The sequence below is a fragment of the Alligator mississippiensis genome, chromosome 16 (assembly GCF_030867095.1).
Source record: "Alligator mississippiensis isolate rAllMis1 chromosome 16, rAllMis1, whole genome shotgun sequence".
NCBI classification, from domain to species: Eukaryota; Metazoa; Chordata; order Crocodylia; family Alligatoridae; genus Alligator; species Alligator mississippiensis.
The window spans coordinates 24,027,958-24,051,131 of record NC_081839.1 but is presented as its reverse complement, the minus strand read 5'-3'; the positions used below and the strand labels follow the sequence as shown (position 1 = coordinate 24,051,131).

The 23,174-nt window shown below is 47.4% G+C and overlaps 1 protein-coding gene across 5 annotated transcripts in view; it reads left to right on the top strand.

Moving 5' to 3' along the window:
• The window catches only part of ETS1 (ETS proto-oncogene 1, transcription factor), a 115,557-nt gene that overhangs the window by 39,136 nt on the left and 53,247 nt on the right, over positions 1–23,174 (top strand). Inside the window, exon 1 of one of the 5 annotated variants that reach the window (XM_019490115.2) lies at positions 5,906–6,086. The exons of 3 other annotated variants lie outside the window; for them this stretch is intronic. In XM_019490115.2, the coding sequence (XP_019345660.1) occupies positions 6,005–6,086 (82 nt within the window). In that variant the 5' untranslated portion in view covers positions 5,906–6,004. Of the gene's footprint in view, positions 1–5,905; positions 6,087–23,174 lie in introns of those variants that run through there. One more of the 5 variants, XM_006278035.4, reaches the window with a different exon arrangement.

Genomic DNA, 23,174 nt, shown 5'->3' with positions numbered 1-23,174 from the left:
CATCCAACCCAAGCTCCATCCAGCTCACGATGCATTAATTCTCAGTAGCCCATTGAATCAGGAAAGCCTTGTTGTTCTAGTCAAGATGGGGAGCTGGGCTACAAAGAGGTAAAATGATTTTGCGTTTCGTCACGATGGAAGTAGTCAGCATAGCCAGGAATTGAACTCTTATTTCCTGTGCTCTGATGCCCTCACCACAAAGCTATCCAGAGGGCGTCAGGCTTTTGGATTTCATTTCCCTGAGCCACCCACTTCCACTTGGCTTATGTTGATAAGCACCCAATACACACATGCACACACAATGGTGTTTGTTTGATGGCTGCTGTTCCTTTGGCTAAGTGTTGTATCAGTTATCAGTGCTGGAGGGAACCTGGTTGAAGGGTGGCTGCCTGCCTGCTAATGCCTTCATGAAAACAAACTGTGGCTATTGTAGGATCTCTCTTTGGTGTGAATAGGTTTTAAAAAAGCCTGAAGAAAGAGAAAAATGTTCATTCCCAGTAGCTCTTCACTGCCTGGAAAAAAAATTCCTCTGGTTTATTAGGGTAGGAGCATGTGATTCCATTGCACATGGTTGTACCAATTCATTTGGAAACAAAAATCCACAATTTACCATGGAAGCAAAAACAGGTGAGAAGAGCAATGCAGTCAGCACTTCCCCCAAATCTGAGAAGGGTCCAATCCAGTGTGCCAGTTCACGCTCCTTTCTAGCCAGGCAGCGTGAGTTAGTTCACCAGCCTTTCAGTACCTATGCAACTCTAAAGACCAAGTCACATGCACGAATAAGTTGCCTGGGGTCAAGCCTCTTCCTTAAGCTTTGGTGTTTGATGTAACACAGACTGAGTGATGTTCTCTGTTTCAAAGAAGTCCTGGGTTGGAATATGAGGGATCTGGCTTAGCAAACATATGAAAAGCTGGGCACTGCAAATCAGACTGGAAGCACACTAGCCTTGTGAGAGGAGAAGGGAGGCACTGGGTGAGACTGTCGGTGTTTGGTGTAACTGCAAAGAGTCCAAAGCTAGAAACCAAAAATCCCTGGGTGTATTTATCGAAAGGTAGAAACAATCTCTAAAGCTTGATCCTCCCTTGGCATGGAGACTTGGCTTCCTGAGGTCCCTTCCATTCCCATTTTCTCTGATTCTGTGAAAGCAGACACTACCTCTGGTTGCATATGAAAGATTTGCACCCACCGGCTTTTCTCAGCAGAATAAAACATGCTCTCTACTAATAACATTCAACCCAGAGGACGCTGATTGGCTACACAGGGTACAAATCAAGATGCAGCCTCCCTGGAACCAAAGCCAAGAGTCACCAGAAAATACTTCAGTGGTTTGTGGGATTGCTTAGTGTAGCACTTACGAGCTGTTGATTCCAGCCCACCCTAGGGACTGGAGTTTTTCCCCCCGTAAGCCTGCATGGTGATCTATGTGAATTGGATTCCCAAAGCCTAGCCAGCCACAATGGTGCCTTTGTGAGGCATCTCAGAGAAGCTGATGACTGCTTGAGTAGTGGAGACTGTCTCTCAGAGACAATTCCCCTCATCAGGACCAAGAGGCGGTTACACTATTCCTGTGTGACAATTGCTGGCTTGGTTCATTGAGGATTAAATCTGGGCTGTTTGGGACTATGAATGCCAGTCTTTTCAGTTTGAGATAAGGAACCAAGCTTGTAATAAAAAGACGGCAACAGATTTATATCCTCTCTGAATCAAGGCCAGGTAATGCACAGCAACAAGCAGGTGCCAGGTGGCTGAGGCCCACAGCAGTCTGAACGTTGCAGGAGCCCCTGCGTAAGTGATGGTTGCCATCTAGCTGATACTAAAAACGGAGCCATGGGGCTCTTGTCCTAAACACACTGTTCTCTGCAGCGTGTGCTATGCTCTGGTACTCGTATTAGACTCGCGCTCCCTGGGAATCTGGCATGGAGGGATGCATATCCCGTATGTGGGCGAATGGATTACGCTTCCACCCCTGCTGCATGTCCACAAAGAGAAGGCCTCCGTCACCAGAGCTGCCAGCTGCCACCCACTCCCTTTCCCAACATAAACTAATCTTCTCGACTACTTCCCAGCTATTATGGCATTTGAAGAAATTTCTCCTACAATTTTAAATTCCAGGAAAGGTATCTTCCTGGGGAATGCTTGTGGCAGCTGCTTGCTCCTTCCTCTCATTGCTTCGTGCCAGCATCCCTGCCCAGCAGCCACCTCCCTGTGCCTTTCCTTTCCTGGAGGCTATTTCTCTTTCCAGCAATGACCCCCTTACGATAAATCCCTGTTTCCCTTTAGCCACCAGCCTTTCCCCGCCCCCACCTTTGCTCCTGATTTTAGCTCGATGCCCTCTGGGTGCTGTCTACACTATGAGACAGCAACCGGAAGCCCTGACCACTGGCAGTCATTCAGGATCCCATGGCAGAACTGGGTAATTGCATTCTGCCATAAATATCTCCCTGCAGTTTTAATTGGAGAAGGTATTCTTCATTTCCTGTCTTTAACTGCTGCGTAGTGTTGCTGTGTGCTGTTAAGCAGCTGCTACAGAACTGGCTGCATTTTGGTATTGTTGGTAGAGAAATTGGTTACTTTCTACCTCATTTTGAGATTGCTGCCTCCTCGGCAATGAAGACGGGACTTCCAAGGTTGGGGAGGGGATGTTGCAGCTGTGTAACATCTGGAGGGCCATCAGGGACTGGCAATTTGCAAAATGACTGCTTATAGGTTTGCAATAGTTTTGTTCTGCCAAATGTAAAGGGCCAACACTGGAAAGGTATAGTATGAAAAAGGTGCGTGTCTGAGTTGAATTGCCAAATGTGTGTGTTGAAAAGTCATGCACCAGGCCCGGCTCGGGTGCCTTCCCCCAGGACTGCATTCATTTATTGTTGTTGCTACAAAAAAAATAAATAGCGCTGTTGGAAATAGCGCGGCTCCATTGTCTGCCCTATTCTTTGTTCTGAATAACTGAAAAACAAATGGACTGCATTGTGGAAGGAGAAAAAATGTTTATCTCGTGTCAACAGCAAAATCTTTCAATAGATACGTGGCAGGAGGGCTGTTCTTATCTTCTTAGTATGGAGAGCACCTCTTCCTCCTGAGGAGCAAACCATAATGGATATTAACCTTAAATGATTAGAGAGAAGGGGAGACTGTGAAACTAGAAGGGAGGAATGGATGTTGAATGGGCAAGAGGAGCGATTTCTCTAATGACTGTAAGCAGCAAATAGGAAACAACTCATCTTTGGCTGGTCTTGGACTGCAAGTGGTCACATCCCAGCTGAAGAAACTAATCAATGGATTCCTTCCCTGCCTTCTGTGAACACTGAGCTATTGAGCGTCTCAGCTGGAGTTCAGAGCCAGGTCTTTCATGTCGTGAGCTCTGAAGCGCACACAAATTAAGGCACTAGGGATGATGTAGCTAGCCTGAAAGAACGCAGCCGCTCCATTAGGAATTCTCTACCCCGGACTCTTCCTCGGCTATGGCTTCGGGGACGCGCACACTGACATTATCTTCTGCTTTGGGAGTACTCTGGTTTTCCAGAACGTGTGGTGGGTTTTAGTGCCTCCTTTCCTTCGCCAGAGCAGGAAGAAAGTAAAACAGAAGTTTTGGGGTAGTGAGACGCTATCTACATTCATATCACATCAGGCTGTAACCTCATCTCATCAGCTTTGCTGGGCCCAGGCTTAGATGGGAATCCAAGAGTGTGTGGGATATACTTCCTAATAAAAACCACACACTAGCTGCAAAGAAACATCTTTATTGGTGGCTTTGTACTTGAGAAGCAGCTCCTCTCAGGTGCATTGGCTTTTAGCCAGTCTTTGGGATTGTAACACTTGTAGCGGAGTCCAAGCCAACTGTTACAGGCCGGTGGGAATAAGTAGGGGAGAAGAGGGGCTTGGCCCTCTGATACAGCTTTCAGTGAGCTCCGCCTGTCAGGATCACGTTCTGCATCCACTTCCACACAAGCTGGAGATCTCAGCCTGTGAGAACGGTCTCAGTGATGAGGTCAATGGCTCGGCCCCGTTGGCCAGGCACTGAGATGAGCCTTGGAGGCCTCGCAGCATGTCTCGTCTTCTGTTTCATTTTGAGGATTGTGGTTTGCTGCAGGAGGCAGAGGCTCAGTCTGAACTGCGTGGATTACCAAACACCGCTGAAACGGAGGGGGGCCGGGAATGCTTGGGTTATTTTAATACTGTTGGGACCACAGGTGCATTTTGATGGCTCCATCCTTTCAGCCAAGAGCCTGCAGCCAGCCATGTAACTGGTCCCCCATCCCCCAACACCCCTCCCCTCATCCCCCATTGCAAATTACAGCATGCATGTTTATATACGCTCACACTACACGGCCTGGAGTTTGCAGCATTCCAGTGAAATATAGGAAGGGGGAGATTATCAGCTCATGTAAACTGCATCAAGTTTCTCTTCCCAAGCCTGCCCTAGAACAGGTCACATAGAAAGGCAGCTGGTTCTTTTGCTTTGGCTTTTGACTTTACACTGGAAAGGTTTGACAACCTCTCCCTTTAGAGTCCTTTCTTTCAGTCTCCTGTGCCCACTCTGTCCCTTGCCCTTACTTCCACTCTCACATCTGCTTAGACTGGGAGGTAGGGAAGCAAAATTAAATCACAAATCTTCAGGGAGAATGGAGGAGGAAAGCAAGCCCTCTGCTTGCCATTTCATACAGGCAAAGTGCTCAATCAGAGCCAGGTATCACTACTGATAGGATTCATGTTTCCAGTTTTAGATTTCAAACACCAATCCCTTGTACCTTGTGCATGGCTCTTTACCCTCAAGTCTCTACGTGGCTCCCCAGGTGGGTATTGGTGGCCCTGGGGGCCACTGAGGCAGAGAAACATTACGGGACTTGCTCAAGTGGAGCAGAACAGACTCCAGGAGTGTGATGCTCATTTGCACTAAGGCTCTTGCCATGGCCAAAGGGTCAGATTTAGAGTTGCAGATAGTTGGGATCCCAAAAGCACCTGAGTCAGGAGCCTAAGTCTCTTTGCAGTGGGAGTCAGGGGCATAATGTGCAGGGATGCTTTCCAGAATCAGACTGGACACTGGTTTGCATCCTTAGGTGCCTAAATAGCTTCCCAAGCCTGGAGCGTGGCATACAAGAGCCCAGGTTCAGCGCTGTCGCTGTGGATCCCCACTTCTGTAGCCCCGTGGATTCATCTGTAAATGCGCTAAATGAAGAAGCCACACCAGCGAAAGCCAGAAATAGCCCCGAGCTACAATGCGTGCATCTGCAGTTGATCTTTAGGTACAGCTTCAGCAGTTTCTATCAGGCCTGCCTCCTCTAGCTCTTACACCTGCCTGCACCTGGGGTTTGGGCTCATTTCTCTTTCCATAAGAGTGGCACCCGCTTGTCCTCGGTGTCTGGGCAGCAGCCGGCCTCGCAGCGCAGCGCCCGCTCTCCCTCGCCTGCGACAGGCAGTTGCTCAAGAGCCACAAAAGCGGGTGCAAATGACATTTGGGGTTTTTTTTTCGTGTGTGTTTTTCTTTGTCTTTCTGACACTCGTGCCGGTAAATTGACACCTGCGTGAGTCATTCTCTCCTTTCTGCTCTTGCCGTTTGCGGTCTCAAGATGTTGCTGCCTCAAGGCTCGTGTACACACACACACACACACACGGCTGCCCGGGGCACGATACAGATCCCCCCCCACCCCGAGTGGTCCGCACGCTGGTGTCGTGAGCGGTGCAGCCGCCGTGGGGCGGGGGGGGGTTGCTGGTCGTGTCGTGTCGTGTCGTGTCGGCGGGGCCGTGCGCTGCCCGGGCCGGGCACTGCTGGACGGGGCGGGGACACGCGGTCCCTCCCTCCGTGCCGCGATCGCAGCGGCGGGCCGGGCCGGGCCGGGCGGAGGCGGGGGGCGTCGCGGGGAGGATCCGCCCTCGAGGAGGCGGCGAGCGGGACGCGGCGCGGCGCGGCGCGGAGCGGAGCAGAGACGGTGCCCAGGGCAGGGCAGGGCAGGGCAGGGCAGGCAGCGCAGCCACCGCCCGCCCCGGCCGGGCTGCAGCGCCGTCATGAAGGCGGCCGTGGACCTCAAGCCCACGCTGACCATCATCAAGACGGAGAAAGTGGACGTGGAGCTCTTCCCCTCGCCCGGTAAGCAGCGGGGCCCCGACGGGGCGACACAGCGCCAGCCCGGGGGCACCGGCCCCAGGGCTGCGGGGAGGGAGGCTTGGGGACCGCCGTCCTGCCCCGCACCGCCTGTCGGGGGAAGCTCCCCGCGCCCCGGCTGCGGAGCCGCTGCCCCCGGGCCCCGCGCGCCGGGCTGGAGCTGCCGCAGACGGCGCAGCAAGCACGCACAAGGCTGCATGTGATAGTGCTCCCCTTCCCTCCCTCCCTCCCTCCCTCCCTCTGCCAAAGACCGGGGAGAGGGGCTTGGTGTCACCGCCGCACATTGTATTGTTCCCAGCCATAAGTTTAGCCGCTGCTGTCTGAGCCGGGAGAGTGTCTCTGATGGGGAGAGGGGCTTGAAAGTATCTGGGGAGGTAACACCAAGAGCATGTAGCTGTTCTTATTATTACCAGCGATAAGTTTAGCTGCTGCTCTCTGTGGTTAACACTAATAGTTCAGCTTCTGCCGTACGAAGGGCTGTTCTCATGCTCTTAACCTCATCTGACTTCCCTGCCTGTCCTCAAAAGCTAAAGCAACTTCTTCTATTCCAGCTTTTGCTGAGGTCAGTTTGATGCTTGCGTCGTGCAAGGTGGGGGCTGCAGCAAACACTTTTCCAGGTAGCTGCAAGCGGGGCTTGTGCTGAGATGCATGGCTCTCTCCTGTGGGGATTGGTGTCCTTGGCTTTTGTACAGTGCCAGTATGTTAAACAAAAATGTAAGGGTTCTGCACTTCTTCATCGCTTAGCAAGTTTCTAGGAAATCCAGGCTGGGGCTCTGCTCTTGCCAGTTGACACAACTTCAAGCTGCTTGTAGGAAATGAAGTGACAGCTGACAGTTAAAAAGCAGGGGCCAGTGTAGTGTAGTGGTTAGCGAGCAGTTAAAATAGAAGCCAATATAAGATCAGTGTGTTTGCAGATCGCTTCAGTATGCGTGGATCGGTTAGAGAACCTCACACATCAGTGTAACACGTTTTTCATAGGCAGCCCAGTGTGCAGTGCCTCTGTGCGTGTGTATTTTTCAAAGGCAGCTTCAGTGAGAAGCTGCAGATGCTGAGTGCCTGTCAGAGTGATATTATATATGGTCTGCGGTGCTGTGCAAAAAACCCATTTGCAAAACCAAACCAAACCAAAACAAAAAAACAATGGTTATAGGTGACTATGGGCCACAGTTTTATATATTTAAGTGTCTAACAGCACATATAGGTACCTAGAGGGGTTCTCCAAAAGTCAGTTAGCAGGTTAGCTGCTTATCTCCCATGAATTTCAGTGGAATTCAGGAGCGTTTGCAAATGTCATTAGGCACCTTTCAGGAATTGCAGATGTCCAAATACCATTCATTACAAATGTGGTCTCTAGGAGTCTACATCATTTTTTAAAAATGTTACCCATTTGTGTCCAAGCTTGCAGGCTCTGACTAAAAGAATGTTATCAAAAGATTATTCCCGTGTTTGAGGATGTGTATTGTCTACATCGTGCAGGGAAAGGAAAACAGTGGGAAGAAGGATACATGTTTGACTGGGGGAGCGTGCAGAGACGGATGTAGATGAGGGGATTATGTCATTCAACCTGGACAAGGGTGTTTGTTAGAATGAAAGCTTCTCCTGGCATTAAATTACCGAGGGCTTTGTTCTTTCAGTTTGATTACTCGGGGTCCATTTCTCCCCCGTTCCACTTGAGATCAATGGGGGTTGCATAAGTTGAGAACAAAATTCTGGCTTGCCCGGTGCTGTTTTGAGAGAGAACCTTTTTCATTGGTCCTATTAAGTTTGGTTTCTCTTTGGTAAGTTAAGAAGGCTGTTAAAGTTTCCATCTGAATCTTTCTTTGCATTTCAAGACTGCAGGCGGTTTTTTAAAGTTGACCCAAGTTCAAACTTTGGCTGTAAGAGCACTAAAAAATGAGATGACTTCCCATCGACTTGAGTTACAGTTGCTCCTGTTTTGGTGGCTGTGTTAATGCTGTGAGCCAAGGAGGTCAGGGTTGTCAATTAGCTGGCTTAACCTCATTTCCCCCTTCACTTTGTAAAGAAAAGCTGAAACTTTTCTTAACTCAGTTTAATGAATGTCAAGATCATGGTTGCTTTTGGGCTTATGTCCCTGGAAACTGATGAGAACATAAGACTCCCTCCTGTCTCATCTTGGAAGAAAAGCTTTGAAGGAAGAGACAGGGATTCAATTTCCAGGTCCTATTCAGTCCTTTGCCTTTTTGCTGAGGCTGGCAACAAAGGTGGTTGTATTTTTTTGTGTTTTGTTTTGGTGATATAGAAACTTGCCTCGCTAGGAAGGAGCAAACCCAGCCACTCCTTTCCTATGTACCAAGAGGCAGTACTCAGATGCTGTCAGCTTTGGGTCACCACTGACCTGCCTTGCATTTGATCCTAGAAGGCACTGGGCTATTCCACTCCTTGTTTGTCTTTGATCCATTTAGCCTTCCTGCTGCATGGCTGTTTTTCCTCCCATGGGTTGCCCCACCCTCAATAGCTTCATCAAGAGCAGTAAGAGTTGTTTCCAGCATGGCGTTGTGATTGATCAAAAGTGCTTAATGCAGCAGGTGCCTGACACTCTTGTAAAAAGTGACGGTGATACGCCAACTGGTCTGACTTGTTCCTATCCCTTCCTAGGGATAAAATCTTACTGCAACCCACTCATAACTTGTTCAGTCTACCCATATACAGAAAACTTTGTAGCAAGCCATGAAGATTTAAAAATTAGCTGGTTAGCCTTGGATCAAAGAGCACAACTTGGTCCAGTATTCTCCAGAGTGAGGTCCGCTCTTGTTGCCAACATACGGGTGATGAGATGTTCCTGAGTTCTGATACCATGGTGTTGGGCCCCTGTGAAAAAACAGCCGAATGGAAGTTGTGTTTGAGTGGATTATTAGGACCATGATACAACACAACATTTCTCAAAGGATTTTGGGTCGTGAACTGATTTGTGAGGTTGTGGTATCACTTTGTTTCTGTGTTCTGGATAATAAGAAAGGGAATGCTTTCTTTCACTGCAAGCACCCTGTAACTGCTCCAACAGCCCAAGACAGTGCCCCTCTAACAGCAATTAAGACCAATGTTTTTTGGATTTTTTTTTCTTCCTCCTCTTCCATTTCTGTTTCCCTTTTCTCTTCCACAGCTTTTCTCATTCCTTCCTTTCATGGGTCCACTAGACGTTTGCCACATTTCTCACCAACCCTGATTTAATAGATCATTTGAGTGAATTCTTAACCAACCTGAAGGATGCCAGTAAGGCTGAGGCTAGCAGCTGTTTTATAAAAGGTTCAAAACAGTTGACTGGTTCTTAAAACAAAAAAAAACAACCCAGCTTCATGTTGAAATTGGGAAACTCTGCGGCACGTAAATACATCAATTTGCTTCAGCTCTGCAAACACTGGCTGGTCTCTGTGGTTAGGGTGAAAAGTAGCTTGGTAGCCCTTTCTGGAAGCTGGGGATCTGTAATTGGGACTCAGAAGTGCTGAGAGCGAATTACATTTCTTGCTAACAAAGCCTGTGACTTGTGGGAAACCCCAAGAGTGGCAAAGTAACAACAGTGCAACAAAACATTGAAACGAAGAGATTCTGGACTTGATTCTCTTCTTGCTCCCCACTTCCTCCCATCCCACCCCTGGTTTACGTGGGCATGATGCCATTCTTCTCTGAGGCACCAGAAGAAGAATCATTCTGTGCTCAGTGTAAAAATCCAGGTTGCTGGGAGTGGGAAAGGAGCACTGTCATGGCATTGCTTCCCAAGCTCATTCCCAAGAACTGTAACCATGTGTGCAAACAGACACTGGTTTGTGTGTGGGTGGCATCGTGGTGATGTATTCTTATCTGACCGAGCCCTTCACTCTTGTCTATAGGGTTGTGATGAAATGAGGTCTGGGTCCAAGGCAAGATTTTTTCCCCCCCACAGCTAGAAGCAAACCAATATGCAATATGCAGCTTATTGTAACAGTATAAATGGATCCAGACTCTTAGCAACTGGATGTAGGGCCCACATGTATTTTAACTTTTCTGTGGCAGGGTCACTTCCTTCTGTTCACCCCTTTGTGAAGGTGACTTAACCAAACCAAACTAAACCAAATTCTTCTACAAATGCATGTGGAGACCCTGGTAGAAAAGGCATTGCGGACAGGCCAAGTGCTGTGGAAGTATGAATGAATGAATCTTCACAACACTCAGGGCACAGGAGTCTAGTATTCTTACCTCCCTTGGGGTAAACTGAGGCACAGAGGCGAGGAGAGACTTGGTTACACAGTGATTCTGTAGCAGGGCTGGGAATACCAACAGTGTCTCAACTGCCACGTGTGCACATGCCTACAAGACCATCTTTTACCTGTTCAAATTGCAAAAGTTAATTTGTACCATTTAGGGAGTGTAACAGGCATTCCTTCCTTCCTTCACCTGCTGGGCCTGGTACATGCACCCAGGAGGTGGGACTGGGTTGACTGGGTGATCTGTAAGATAACTCTGTTCAATGGGAGCCAGCTAATTTGGCAAGATATTCGTGAAAGAGCACTGGCCTTGCACTAATGACTTGGTGAAGAACTGGTTTTTGTTTGCTCTTTGTGCCTGCAGGCTTTCCCCCCCTACATCCACTTCTTGTCCCTAAGAAATCAGGCTTAGCAAAAGCCAGATCATTGGTTATGATCAGGCAGTGGGCACCACAGGGTCTTGGATGACGCCAAGAATCTAGCGTGCTGGCTGCTGGGCCGTCCCCTTTCATACACCCCTGCAGAGGGATTGGGGGCCCGAAGGCACCTGCTCTAGAAATGGGAACATCTCTGTGGAGGAAGAAGTGCTCAGCTAGGAGAGCTGGTAGTTGGCAGGGCTGTGTGTGTGGGGGGAGGAAATGAGCTGTGGGCAGTGACTTGGGAGAGGGAGACTGGTTTTCTCTTTGCAGTTATTGGGTGCTACCAATCTAGTTTTGAGTCAATGCCATATTCCCTTATTCTTGTGTGGGCTGTACAGCAGGCTGCTCCCTGTGCCCACAGTGTCGCTTGAAGATTTTCTGTAGCCCTACCCTCACTATGCCTTCATAGTATTATTTGTTTCATAGTATTATTTGCATCATAGTAACGCTGAAATATCCTAGCTGAGATCACAGCCTTTTTGTGCTAGATGTTGAATGTACATGAAGTGAGAAATGATGATCTACCCCAAGGAATTTACAGTAGAAACCACATACGGTTGGGAAGAAAAAGCAAAGAGAATAAGTAACTTCAGGTCTTTAATGTCTGGTACATCTTGGATGCTACATTAATACCAATGGCAAGAGCATCTCTAATCATTGTGGATTGTTTCCTGCAGGGATGAATTATCAACCTACCAGGGCAAGGCTCTAGTGACAGAAGGTCTTGAGCTGCTGGAGTATTTTATGTTGTCTAGCTGGGTTGAGATGAGTATTTTGATTGCAATCGAATAATTTCTGTTCTAGGCATATTAGAAAATGCCTCTGGCTAGAAGGTATGAAATTGAAATAGTAGCTCACAAAGGGAGGAGCATGGTGTCTGTAGCTCTGTACATATTTTCTCTATGCAGTGACTTTATAAATACAAAAAGTCAGCCTCTTAAGGGGCAAAGCCATGTTAATGCCTGTAATGAGAGACCTTGCTTGAGGGCTTGATATTTGTCTTTTCTTTGTCTGTTTTCCTTAAAATAAAGGATGCCTAGACCATGAAAGTACTATTTTACTCTGTGTAGGGGAAGCAGAACCATATTGCCAATCAAGAGAAGCAAAAGCACAAATCTTGCTTTGTATTTGCTATTTCTTTGTCACCAAACTTGAGAAACCATGTAATAACTGTGTAATTACAGTGTAGTTACAAGGGCCATCCTCTAATTTGCTATGTAATTACCATATGCTGTGGTTTGACAAGCCTTATAAATGGAGGGATAACAAAATAACATTTTTGGTGTGTTGCTTTTTAGCTTCCCAAGAGAATGTCCCCAAACAAGATTCTTGCCATACAGACATTGCAAGCCCATAGCAGATTGTTGGCAGCTACAGAAGTGAGTAGCTGGGGTTTGCATAGCTTCCAGCTGGAGTATGCCAGGCTAATTTTTATAAGAACAACTAAAAGAAATGCCGCGGTAAAATAATACCTATCATTCAAATCTGAAGAGATCCACTTTCCACAGTTGGCCTGCAGCACATGGGTACTGAGATAGCAAGCAAAGATGCTCAGAATGGATGCAGCCATAAAATAGGGATTCAGGATTCAGAAGGACAACCCTTTTACCTCAATACTTAGTAACAATGCATAGCCATCAAAGGATTTTAAAATGATCTCAGATTCAGAGCAATGCAATTCAGAGCAATGACTCAGCCTAGATTACTCTTTATGCAATGACTTTTCTCACTTGAAGCTATGTTATTTCATGGTAACCAGCTAGGTAGAAGTCCAGAGGGGTAGGGATAGTGCTGTTAGCAGCTTCAAACACTAATGTAGAAGGGACAAATGGCTGCGCATCAGCAGAGGACTGACTCTCATAGCTGTGCCGGGGTGGCCAGGGAACATTCATTGTGCGTGACTGCTGAATATCTGGGCTTGATGAAGATGGAGGGACCCTCCAGGAGTTTGGATGATTGGAGGCCTGATCCCACTCACTCTGGTAAAAGTGCACGGAGTCTACTCGTTTATTACTCAGAGCAGATAGTAAAGTGACAGTCTGGTTTTAAGCATCTGTTCCACATACTTGGATGGCTCCCCGGCTGTAGTTTTTGAGTACTTCCAGATCTTAAAAGCATTTATCTCTCAATATCCCAATGAGGGAGGAGGGCATGGCTGTCACAGAAGTAGTCAATCAAAGGGGACCGCTTGCAGAGCAGGGAGTTGTACCTCAGCCTCCATTCTAAGCAATCGCCTTAACTAGCCCTCCTCCCTCCTGTGCTGCCTGCTTCAAGAGACGACAGCCTTCCCCCATCAGGTCAGCAACTGCTGATGAGATCTGAATGCCTAAGCAAGCTCCCATTGACTTTCTGTAATAAAGACTCTCCAGTCAGACCTTTAAGATGACAGCTCTGAGACTGGAGACAGGCTGGACCTCAGTTTAGTCTCTTGTAGCTGAACGGAGAGCAGAAATGAGTCAGGCACTTGGGGAGCAGGTAGGTGATGAGTAAGAACGTATTTTCCTTTTCAGTAAAAAAGACAGTTCAGTTTCTGATTCTAACCTCACATTATGTTGATCGTTTCCTGCAGGCTGGCTCAGTTAGAATACACTTTAAGGCTTCAGTAGCAGCAGCCCGAGGTCCTGCCTCTGGGGTGGCAGAAAGAGCGGGGTTGTAATTGGAATTCCTGTTCCATTTAACTTTCTGCATGTAAGTGAATTGGGTCAAACTTTGCTTTGAAGAATCAATAATCTGTTGCTCTCAGTTGCAGGAAGCTGGCTGCTGGGGTTAAGCAGCTAGTCATACGCCAGTGCAGGTTTAAGCCTTTCTGGAGGCATTTTAGCACTTTACTTTTGCAAGGTAGCTGCTCTGAGTTCCACGTACACTGCGTTATGAGCAGGTTTTGAACCATGAGCCCACACCACAAACTTCAGCCTCTTGATGCAGAGAAAAAATGCTCTTAGCTGATAGGAGAGCTAGGCTTTTATTTGGAATAACCAGGGGACTGGTTATTCCACATTTACATCATAAACTCTGCTGGCATGTTACACAGGGAGTTTACTGTATTTATGTTGCTTGGAGGAGGCCACATGGAGCTTTTCTCTGAGCATTATGAATGTTATACGTTTTGTGGCCTTTTATGAGCAGAGGGTTGACCTCCTTGTCCCAGGGCACTGCTTTTCATCCATCCTTCTGCCGTTACAGTATTTTCTGTGGTGCTGCTGGGCTCCTTTGCTTTCCCCCATTTCAGCTGTGGTCCTGTACTTTGAAGGAGCAAAAGAAAGCAAAACCACATCCCACCCTTTTATACTTAAGCTCTGTTTTTGGGTGCATTGTTCCAAAAGAGGGAGGAGATGAATGGCGCCCACCCCTGAAATTATTGCCCTCCGACCATACACAAGTCTACACCAGTATCAGGGAAAACTAGTTCAAGGCAGGTTTAGATCTGGAGAGGTTAATCTAACGCCCACTGAACTCAAAGGAGATTCCTACGGTCTAAAAGGGGGGAAAAGATCAGACCCTTCATGTTTTATAGGTTGTGAGGTTTGACCTTGGTAAATCGCATGAAACGGAGAAGCTGCAAGGAGGAAAACAAGCTGCATGGATGAACTGTTGCACTTCAAAGAAGGAATGCAATTACCAGCACATTTGCTTTGCTGCCTGCAATACAGTACAGGCAACACAACAGCTGGATGCAACTAAAGAACATTCATTGCACTGCACCCATGTGGAGCCCCGTCTGGCTCGACGGAGCTGCTTGTCGGGGCAAGGATTTGCTCACCCAGATCCAGTAGTAGGATCTGGGCCTAAGTCTCAAGTATTTTAGCATGGGATATTTACTCCTTGCAGGGCTCAAGGTTGTGAATTATGGGTCCAGACCACAAGCAGTGCAAACCAACAGAGCCCCATTGAAGCCTATAAATTGTACCTGAACTGGTGTAAATTAGGATAACTGCATTGAAGCCAATGGATCTGGTGGATGCCCTTCATCCAGAGTATGGCTCTGCAGCTTGCTCCTTTTATTTCTGTTTCGTGACTAAGCTGCTCGCTGCCTTGGCTTTTTCATATTGTGTAGTTTATAATCTTCCAAGTAGATACAGAAAGAAATTTGTCTGCAGCACTGGCCAAGGCGGCTCCGGTTTCACTGGCATCGGGCCATGCTTACATCCACAGTCAAAATATTGCTGGTTAAACAATAAATATTTATTGATTCTTTAGCTAGCTCCTACATTTTTCCCAGGTGCATTGGAATTTTTAGTGGCCACTCAAGTTCAAATAAAGCTTCCTTGCTGAAGTAGCCATGCCGGGTTTCTTTGTGCTTCTGCTAATTATAAAATGGTGAGACACCTCCGCTGCTTCCAGCAGTAGCGGCTTTATATTAATGCAGGATGCTCAGGTAACCCTATTTTCTGGCCTTTGTGAAATGATGGCTTCAGAACTGCCTCGCGGGTATGTTTGCGCCTGTTTGTCGGCTGCAGTAAATCAGCATCCTTTGCTGACTACACCAGTTTCCTCCAGTTCAGGATCTGTCAGTCCATATTCCAGTGCGTGCGATTCAGCAGTGTCTGGCAGGGATGATAGTTTGAGACCTGAATCTGCAAACACGCAGGTACTTAATTCACATGAATAGTCCCCTTACTTAAGTGAGTGGCCACTCAGCAATGGCAATAAAGAGCTCAAGGAATGGTCCTAGCAGGTGGAAAATTACCAAATCAAATGGGTAAGTGAATTTGATTTTGCAGAAACTGCCAATAAACTCCAAATTGTAACTTGGTCCCGCTTCTCCAAGATTTTGGAAATATTTAAATCTGGAATTACGTGTGTGTGTGCGTGCTCACCTCTTATTTTATATTTTTCAGACTCTTACATACAAAAGCTGTGCAGTTTATTTTTAAAAGTATTTGTTCATTTTTGTTAAGGGCAGAAATGTTGATGACTCCATCAAAGAGCAGAATGAGTTATTTTTTCCTGTGGCGAAAAGCTATAGTGAAGCAACCTTGTTTGAAATATGTAGCAATGTTTGGCAGCGTTTTCCCAAATCTTAAAAAAACAAACAAACACCCCCCCCCTTCTTTTTTATTGCAAAAAATATTTTTTTTCTGAAATCTTAGCTGAAATAGCACATTTTTTACTTTTTCGCCTAAATGACAAACACTTGAAACCTGGTTCTCTGAGCGCTTCGGTTTATGCGTAACTGGTTGCAACACCAGTGCCTCTGAAGGCAGCTGAAGCAAGCTGATGTATATCAGGATTGGACAGGCCATGTTTTCCTGACCTCCCCTGATATAACTGAACAGGCACTATTTTTTTTGGCGTGGTTGATACTGGGCTCCATGCAGCAAACCTTTTGTTCTGCCCAAAGCTGTTTCAATGGTTTACCTGGCTTTTGCGATAAAACAGGCTGACATTCTGGTGAAACCTTACTGCTCAGTTGTGCCGTCAGCTCCCGTCGCTCTTCATTGCCAGAGAAGGGCTAATGATAGCCTCAGTGGAAATATTTTTGCCGATGCCAGTTATTTCCAAATACATCAAATAAATAGAAGTGCTCTTTTCAAAAGAGTGTCCCCTCCTGCCTGCTACTCCCCCAGATTTGAGTACCAAGCATAAGACTGTGGGTCAAGGTGAATCCTTAGTGTCGTCTTCTGCTCCTTGCTGACTGCATGGGCAGGCTGCTGTGCCCGTGCAAAGTGTGTGGATCATGAGTATGTGCACGTGCTCTTGGCTCCCTGGTTTTAACTCCATCTAATGATGCATATTCCTTTGGGATTTGGAAGGGATCTACCAGGATCCAACCTCTCGTCTCCCCCTCCTCCCTCCCACTTTAATGAACCAAGTTAGTAGGTGTGATGTAGGAACCAGGGTTAATGCCGGACCTAATCCTGGTAACACTCATTCCCACTGTTACTCCTATGGTATCCCATTGGTTTAATTCTTCCTGAAAGAATCACAGAGATATTTGTCTGGAGCCTGACAGGGCTTTCTCATGGTTGCAGCAAGTGCTCTGCCCTGAGCAAGGCTCTGTGAGCTCAACCCTTGCATTGGGGTGCCTCCTGACTATACCTATTAGGAATACTTGTATCATCAGGCTGCCAGCCAAGATTACTTAGCTCAGGGTCAGCTACTCTGGGGAGTCACCTCACCCCAACAGGGGGAATCAGGTTTTAATGGTGGAAGCCTTATGGCCTGTGTTAGGTTAGCTGCATGCTGAGCTACCATCTGGGACCTTATTGCACTCAAGGTCTTTTACTTTCCCAATGCTGTGATTCTAACCTCATGCTGTTGGGAGACCTGTGAATGCTGCCATCTTCTTTTGTCCCTGATATCTCAACCACCGAGAACTGTCTGCCCTTAGCACCACAAAGAAGATGTTATCCCTATTTGCAAGAAGGGGAAACTGAGGCTCAGAATAATTGACAGGCAAGCAGCACGCCTGGAGGCAAGCTGTGAATGGAACCCAGTGCGTTAACCACAAAGCCGCTTTTCTCCCTGTTTTACAGACTCCAGGTATCCCAAGGCTCTTTGCAACACAGTAACTACCAACATAGCATAGGACAGGCAAATGCAGAGGCTGTCATGCATCATGCCAGCATTTCAAACACTTTTTTCCTCCCAAGGACGGGGTTCTTGATAAACTGGGGCTTCGCTGACCTTGAAGTCTCCATCTGCTGATGCGCTATGTACTGTTTCTGATATCTGTTAGATCTTATTAGGTATGACTGCTGTAATGGTCAGAGCCTCACAGCCTTAGTTTGAATAAACACACAGAAGTTTGGGTATTTGTACCATAATAGTGTCTTCTAAACAACTTCTTTCTCCCCATGGGTGTTCCTACCTCCAATTTTAATCCTGGAACAGGGTAGAATTGACAGCTATCTCCTCTGACATCTTCTGAGGCATCCTCTATTTTAATGGATGAGTTTTGTGGATAGTGCCTTTCATCTGAGGATCTCAGCACATTGTGCAGCAGTCAGGCCTTGACTTCTGTCAGACTTGTGACAGAGCCCATCATTATTTCCGTTTTACAAATGGAGAAACTGAGTTTGGGCATTGACAAAAGCACCTTTTAACTGCAGCCGAAGGGAAAAGAGCTTGGAGGCAAACACCAGCTGTCTGATATCAAGGTAGGTCTGCATGGTGACCCTGTAGTGACACAAGTTAGGAAACTCACCTTAAAATTGACCCTGAATGAAGCAGGGTTTAAGCTGAAACAGTTTTGATCCACTTGTACAAACTCACACAGAGTACGAGTTAAACTGTAAGAGCATATCTATCATTTGATATCGATATCTGTCTGTGCCCACAGACAACTGAAGTGACTTGCCAAAAGCAGGATTGGAACTTGGGGCTTCTCATCTCCTGTGTCAGCAGCTGATTTGCTCTTCTGCTCCTTGTGAAGGTGGAGCTGTTTATCACAGGAGGGTTTGGGCTGAAAAAATGTCAGAAAGGGACAATGCATATACAAGCAGATGTGCATACAGTTAATCTGTGTCTGCTGGGTGGCCTTGTGGCTAATTTCTGTTTAGTTGTGGCAAGGGAGCTGGCTTCTTTGCTGTAGAGCAGGCTAGATGGGTTTGTGTGGAGGGGTGCTGGTATATGCTTTCTCTTAGGATTTAGGCGTATGACTCTCCCAACATAGTGAGAAGGAAATAGACTCCCCTGAAGGTGATCTTCATGGGGTGGCTTTGAAATACAAGCCAGCTCCCACGCTTTCCAAGGTGTTAGTGGACTGGTAATGAATTAAATATATTTCCTTATACAGAGGGTATTTAAATTGGCTCCATATGCTTTAGGGGACCTGTAGCACTTTCTTGAAGGGTGATGGCATGGTTAGAAATTTGGGTTTTGATGACTGGAGCTAGACACAGAGTCAAAACCCCACCAGCTCATCCAAGCTTCCTTCCTGCACCTCTGCCCCCCGCCATCCTTGTTTAAATATTTAAACATGTAGGATGTGTTCCTCCAAGATCCATCTGCTGGTTCGTACACTATGTAGTCATAAAATGCTGTTGTGATCAACCTGCACCCTCTCACCCCCGCTAATTTTGCCCTCTGTTTAATTGGGAGTGGAGATGCTTTTTCTATTTGAACGCTAAAGATTAAAGTGTCGCGAGGAAAAACAAGTCAGCGAATAAAGCAAAGTTTTAAGACTTCAGCTTCTCAGAGCCTGAGCTCACACCTTTGCATGCAGTGGGAGTTTTGCTGTTAACCTCAGCAGGAGTCGGTTCTGCCCCTTGTACAGCTGGTGACGTCAGAGGAAGTAAGTGTCCTACAAACACAAGCTGCAGTGCAACGGGGAATCGGTGCCTCGCTTTGATGGGGACACAGAGGTACAGAGCCTCATCTAAGGCCAGGCTGAATTTGGCTTTAGAGATGAGTGTTTTTGTATCCAAGGGGTAAAGAATGACTTTTTCAGCATGTTAGTCCTTGCAATGAACCATTAGCTTGTATATGCACTACTACGCACCTATAGCTGGAATTTGAATTGCTCAATCCTGTCTCGCAGGCACTGTCCTGTTCTCAGTTAAGACTTCCTTGCTGCCTATGAATTTTCAGAGCCTATGAGTTTGGGGCAGGACTACCTGGATTCTGTACCCTACATTGTATATAAAGGAAGCAGTGTTGCTTTGTGGATAGAGGGTTGGACTAGGACTTTAAGCCAGCATTCCTCCTATTTCCGCCACTAACTTTGCTGGGAGACTTTGGACAGGTCACTTCACTTCTGTGTTTCCCTACCTGTAAAGTAGAGATAACAATGCTGACCTGCTTTGTCCAGCACTGTGAGATCTAGGGGTGAAGTATGCTGTTCCAAGACCTGGCCATTATAACAAGAGTAATTAGTATTTTAATATCACTAGCATCGAGAAGCTGGAAGTAGACACAAGCAGCACTACAGCAATTGGAAGTGCTGAGTGATTTGGATTTAGTCGATGCTTTTTTTCATTGAAATCTCTATTCTTGGCTGAAGTTAATGGTTTATTCTTTCCCCCGCCAAAAAAACTGTTAATTTATTTCAAAATTTGAACTTTGGAAATGCAAAATCACAAAAGTTCTGCTTTTGTAAATGTTCCCAGACTGAAAATCTTCACTTTCTGGCTTTTCACTGAACAAAAAAAAAAAAGAGGAATGGGAAGTTTGTCAAAGAAAACAGTATTTTCTGCAAAAAACAATAGATTTTTAAAAGACCCTGGCAATAACACTCAGTGCTTTGTCTTCAAAGTGCCAGATGGATGTTAACTATTGAGTGCTCAAAACCAGCTTTGTAGTGACAGTAACTACAGTTGTTCCTGGTTATATCCTGGAGGTGGGATGATGAGCCAGGCTACTCCGATCATTGCTGTGTGACCACAGAATATAAGCTCAGGTTTGAACCAGGAGTTTCAGCTCCCTGATTTATGCTCAGACCACGGAGCCGGCTGCCCTGTCTCCTGGGGCAACATGCGTCCATACACGGGTATTTTTTAGAGGCATTGCAAAGGGCGATGCAAAGAGATTAGGCGCTGATGTCACAGGCTCATCCTGTTCCTGGTAGCTTGCTACCTTGGTGTCACAGCCCGTGCGCTCTCCAGCCCTGTCAGGAACGTTTCCACGTCCAGCGTAAGCTGCGGGGTTTCAGAGCCACCACAGTAGCTGTGGCTCAGGTGGGTTGTTAGTCGCTGGCGCTACTTTTCGTCCCTTTGAGCGGCTCCTGATTTGAAGCTCGCTCTGAACCTTTCCGCTCGAAAGATTGCAGCCTAAGGAGTAACATATGGTCTGTCAGGCCAATCTAACCACTGTAGAAATCGGTTATATTAACAGGCTCCTGAAGAGAGTGAGTTATGAGTGAAGGGGATGTCCATCTCTCCTCAAATCCTTGTTGTCTCCCTTGCGGCAATCCATCCCCTCTGGTGTGTGTTGATCTGGATAGCTGGACACTTTCTGGTTGTAACGGAGGGCTTCTTTCTTCTTGGTTTAGGTGGGATTTTACCTTGGGAGTCTCCAGGCAAGTGCTGATTTAAAGCCAGGATCTGGATCTGAATTTTTTTTTTTTTTTAAGGGGGCTAGTATGTCTTTAAACAGCTGTGCGCCAGCGTGCGTAAACGCACTTGCTAATCCGGTGACTAATTCAATGTATTATAAAGCAGCAGCCTGCGTCCTGCCAAGTCAGAACTATGTCCCTATCTGACTGGGTGTGCGAGGCTGCAGGAATCATTGCTGGGAGTTCGCAAGATGCTGCCCTCTTTCATCTCGCCCTGCCATTGATGTGGAGCTGCCCCCCTTCTCCTCCCACCGCTCCCCATGTCAATTTATTTACTCATCCGGAGGGCACAGCCAGGCGCTCTCTTGAGTCAGCACCGCCCTGCCAATGGGAGCTGCCAGAGCAAATTCCAGGGAGGAAACAATCTCATGACTTGTCTCGGAAAAGTTTGTTCCAAAAAGATCCCCTTACGGTTACAAAGCCCTTGGAGCCTGTGCCTTCGTCACAGCCCCTGCACGGCTCACGATTTCTCAACCTCTGGGGATCTGAGCCAAGGGAGGCTGTGGGAGTTACTGGCTGCTTCTTGCTCCATTAAAACTAGAGCGGGACTCGGAGAGCCAGGGGTGTCTGACCCAGGGGGGCTGGACACCTCGGGAAAGGGTGCCTGGGCCAGGTTCTCAGGACCAGAATCCTGAGTTTGAGTTGAGGGTTTGCATCAGGTTGCTCATCTTTCTGTCTCTCTCCATGATCTCTAAACCCTTTGCATCCCTCAAAGGGAATTGATTCCCGTTTCAGAGCTCTTTCTTGAAGCCATCGGTCCCCTTTGTGCCTGCTCTCTCCCCCCGCTCCCTGCCCTGCAGCCTGCGCTGCGCAGAAAGCCGTCCCGGTGGCATTCTCTTCTGACGGGAGTTTTCAGCTTTCTCCTTTGGAGCTGGTTTGAAATGAGGCCAGAAGAGTTTGCTCGCTTCTGGTTTAACTGAAGGGCAATAAACAAGGCCAGTGCTCTAGCAGGAAAAGCCTGATTTTTGATCGTGCTTTCAGGGAAGCGGGAAGAGACCGCAATGCAAAGCCCTGCCTGTGGGGCCTGGTCTGCTGCCCAGTGCCGTCAGAGTCTTTCCATTCGCTTCAGGGGTTTGGATCAGGCCCTTCAGCAGGAAAAAGTGAAACCTCTGGCAGCTGCTGGTTTTGGTTCCCTTCTGAGCTGCAGTGCTGGTGAAGGGTGCTGGGCTCTGGAGACTGGAATTGCTCCTCCTAACCTCAGGTTCAGCACAGCCCAGGCTGGGTATTTTCACAACTGTCCCATTCAGGTCATTATGACTTAGCGGGACTTGGTGAAGGACATGATGAAGTGAGCTTGGGCACAGAGAAGTGTATGCACCTCTGATTTAGTTAGTTTGCAAGGTGCACCTCTGCCCTACCTTCTGCCATTCAGTCGTTGTTACCCTACAGTGCGCCAGTTCAGCAGTGGCAGCGCTGCCTGTTACGCTGTGCCTGGCTGTTCAGCGAGTGGCAGGATGGAGCAGTGTTAGCTTCCCCCAGACCCAAATCAATTCACATCAGCCAGAAGGGGTCTAAGGCTGTACCTCAAATGGTAAGCTAATGGGGACAGGCTCCATGGGCTCAGCCCAGTCTCCTGAGCTATCCAGCCAGGCCTGAGCTGAAACATCTCTGACTGTGGGAATCAGCTGAGGATTCCTGGAGTTCCTTTGGCAAGGACTCTAGGCCTTCAGCTAGCCAAGTGACATCCCCTCCACCCCCTTCCCTCCACTTATATCGCATCCTAATAGCCTCTTGGCCTAAGCAGATGAGTTCAATCAGTCCTTTCACCATCTGCTCCTAAGCGCTTCTGCTGGGGAAGGCTTGCGGCCAGAGTGGCTGTAATTCCATAATAGCTTCCGGATGTTGTGCTCACAGTGGATGAGGGCTGTGTATCTCAGCCTTATCCCTTTGCTTCTAAGCTCATTCTGCCTATGAGCATATCTGATCACCAACCACTCTGATTTATTCCTGCTTTCTCTCTTAGTCTCCTAGCCACCCACTGATGGGAGATTGAGGAGGCAACTAATAAGTGACATGATCCCTGCTTTGAGTCGCTCATGGAATAGCCCATCATTCAGCCTTTGGCTTCAATGAAGGAGGCTGTTAGGGAAGCCCTGGGAGAAGGCGCATGTCTCTGGATGCTTTCCACAACTCACTTCCATTTCCTCCCAGTATTTGCAGTGTGCAGTTGCTGCCCTGGATGTCCCCTAGTAGCAAAAATCCCAGAAACTGAAGCTGGCAAAAGTTTTTTTTTTTTTTGGCTGCCCAGGGGGCATCCTTCTCACTCTCACTCGGAGGCCAGTGAAGCCTGTTTTTCTTACAATGCAACAAAGAGTGTAGGGATCTGCACGGGGCTTGCTGGCCACAGCCTAAAGACGCAGCACATTTTCTGGTGGTTCTACCTTGTGGTGGAGAGGGAGATTTTGAGACAACTGTTTTTTTGAGTTTGCAAAATCCCTCCCCACAGTGTCAGCACTCTATA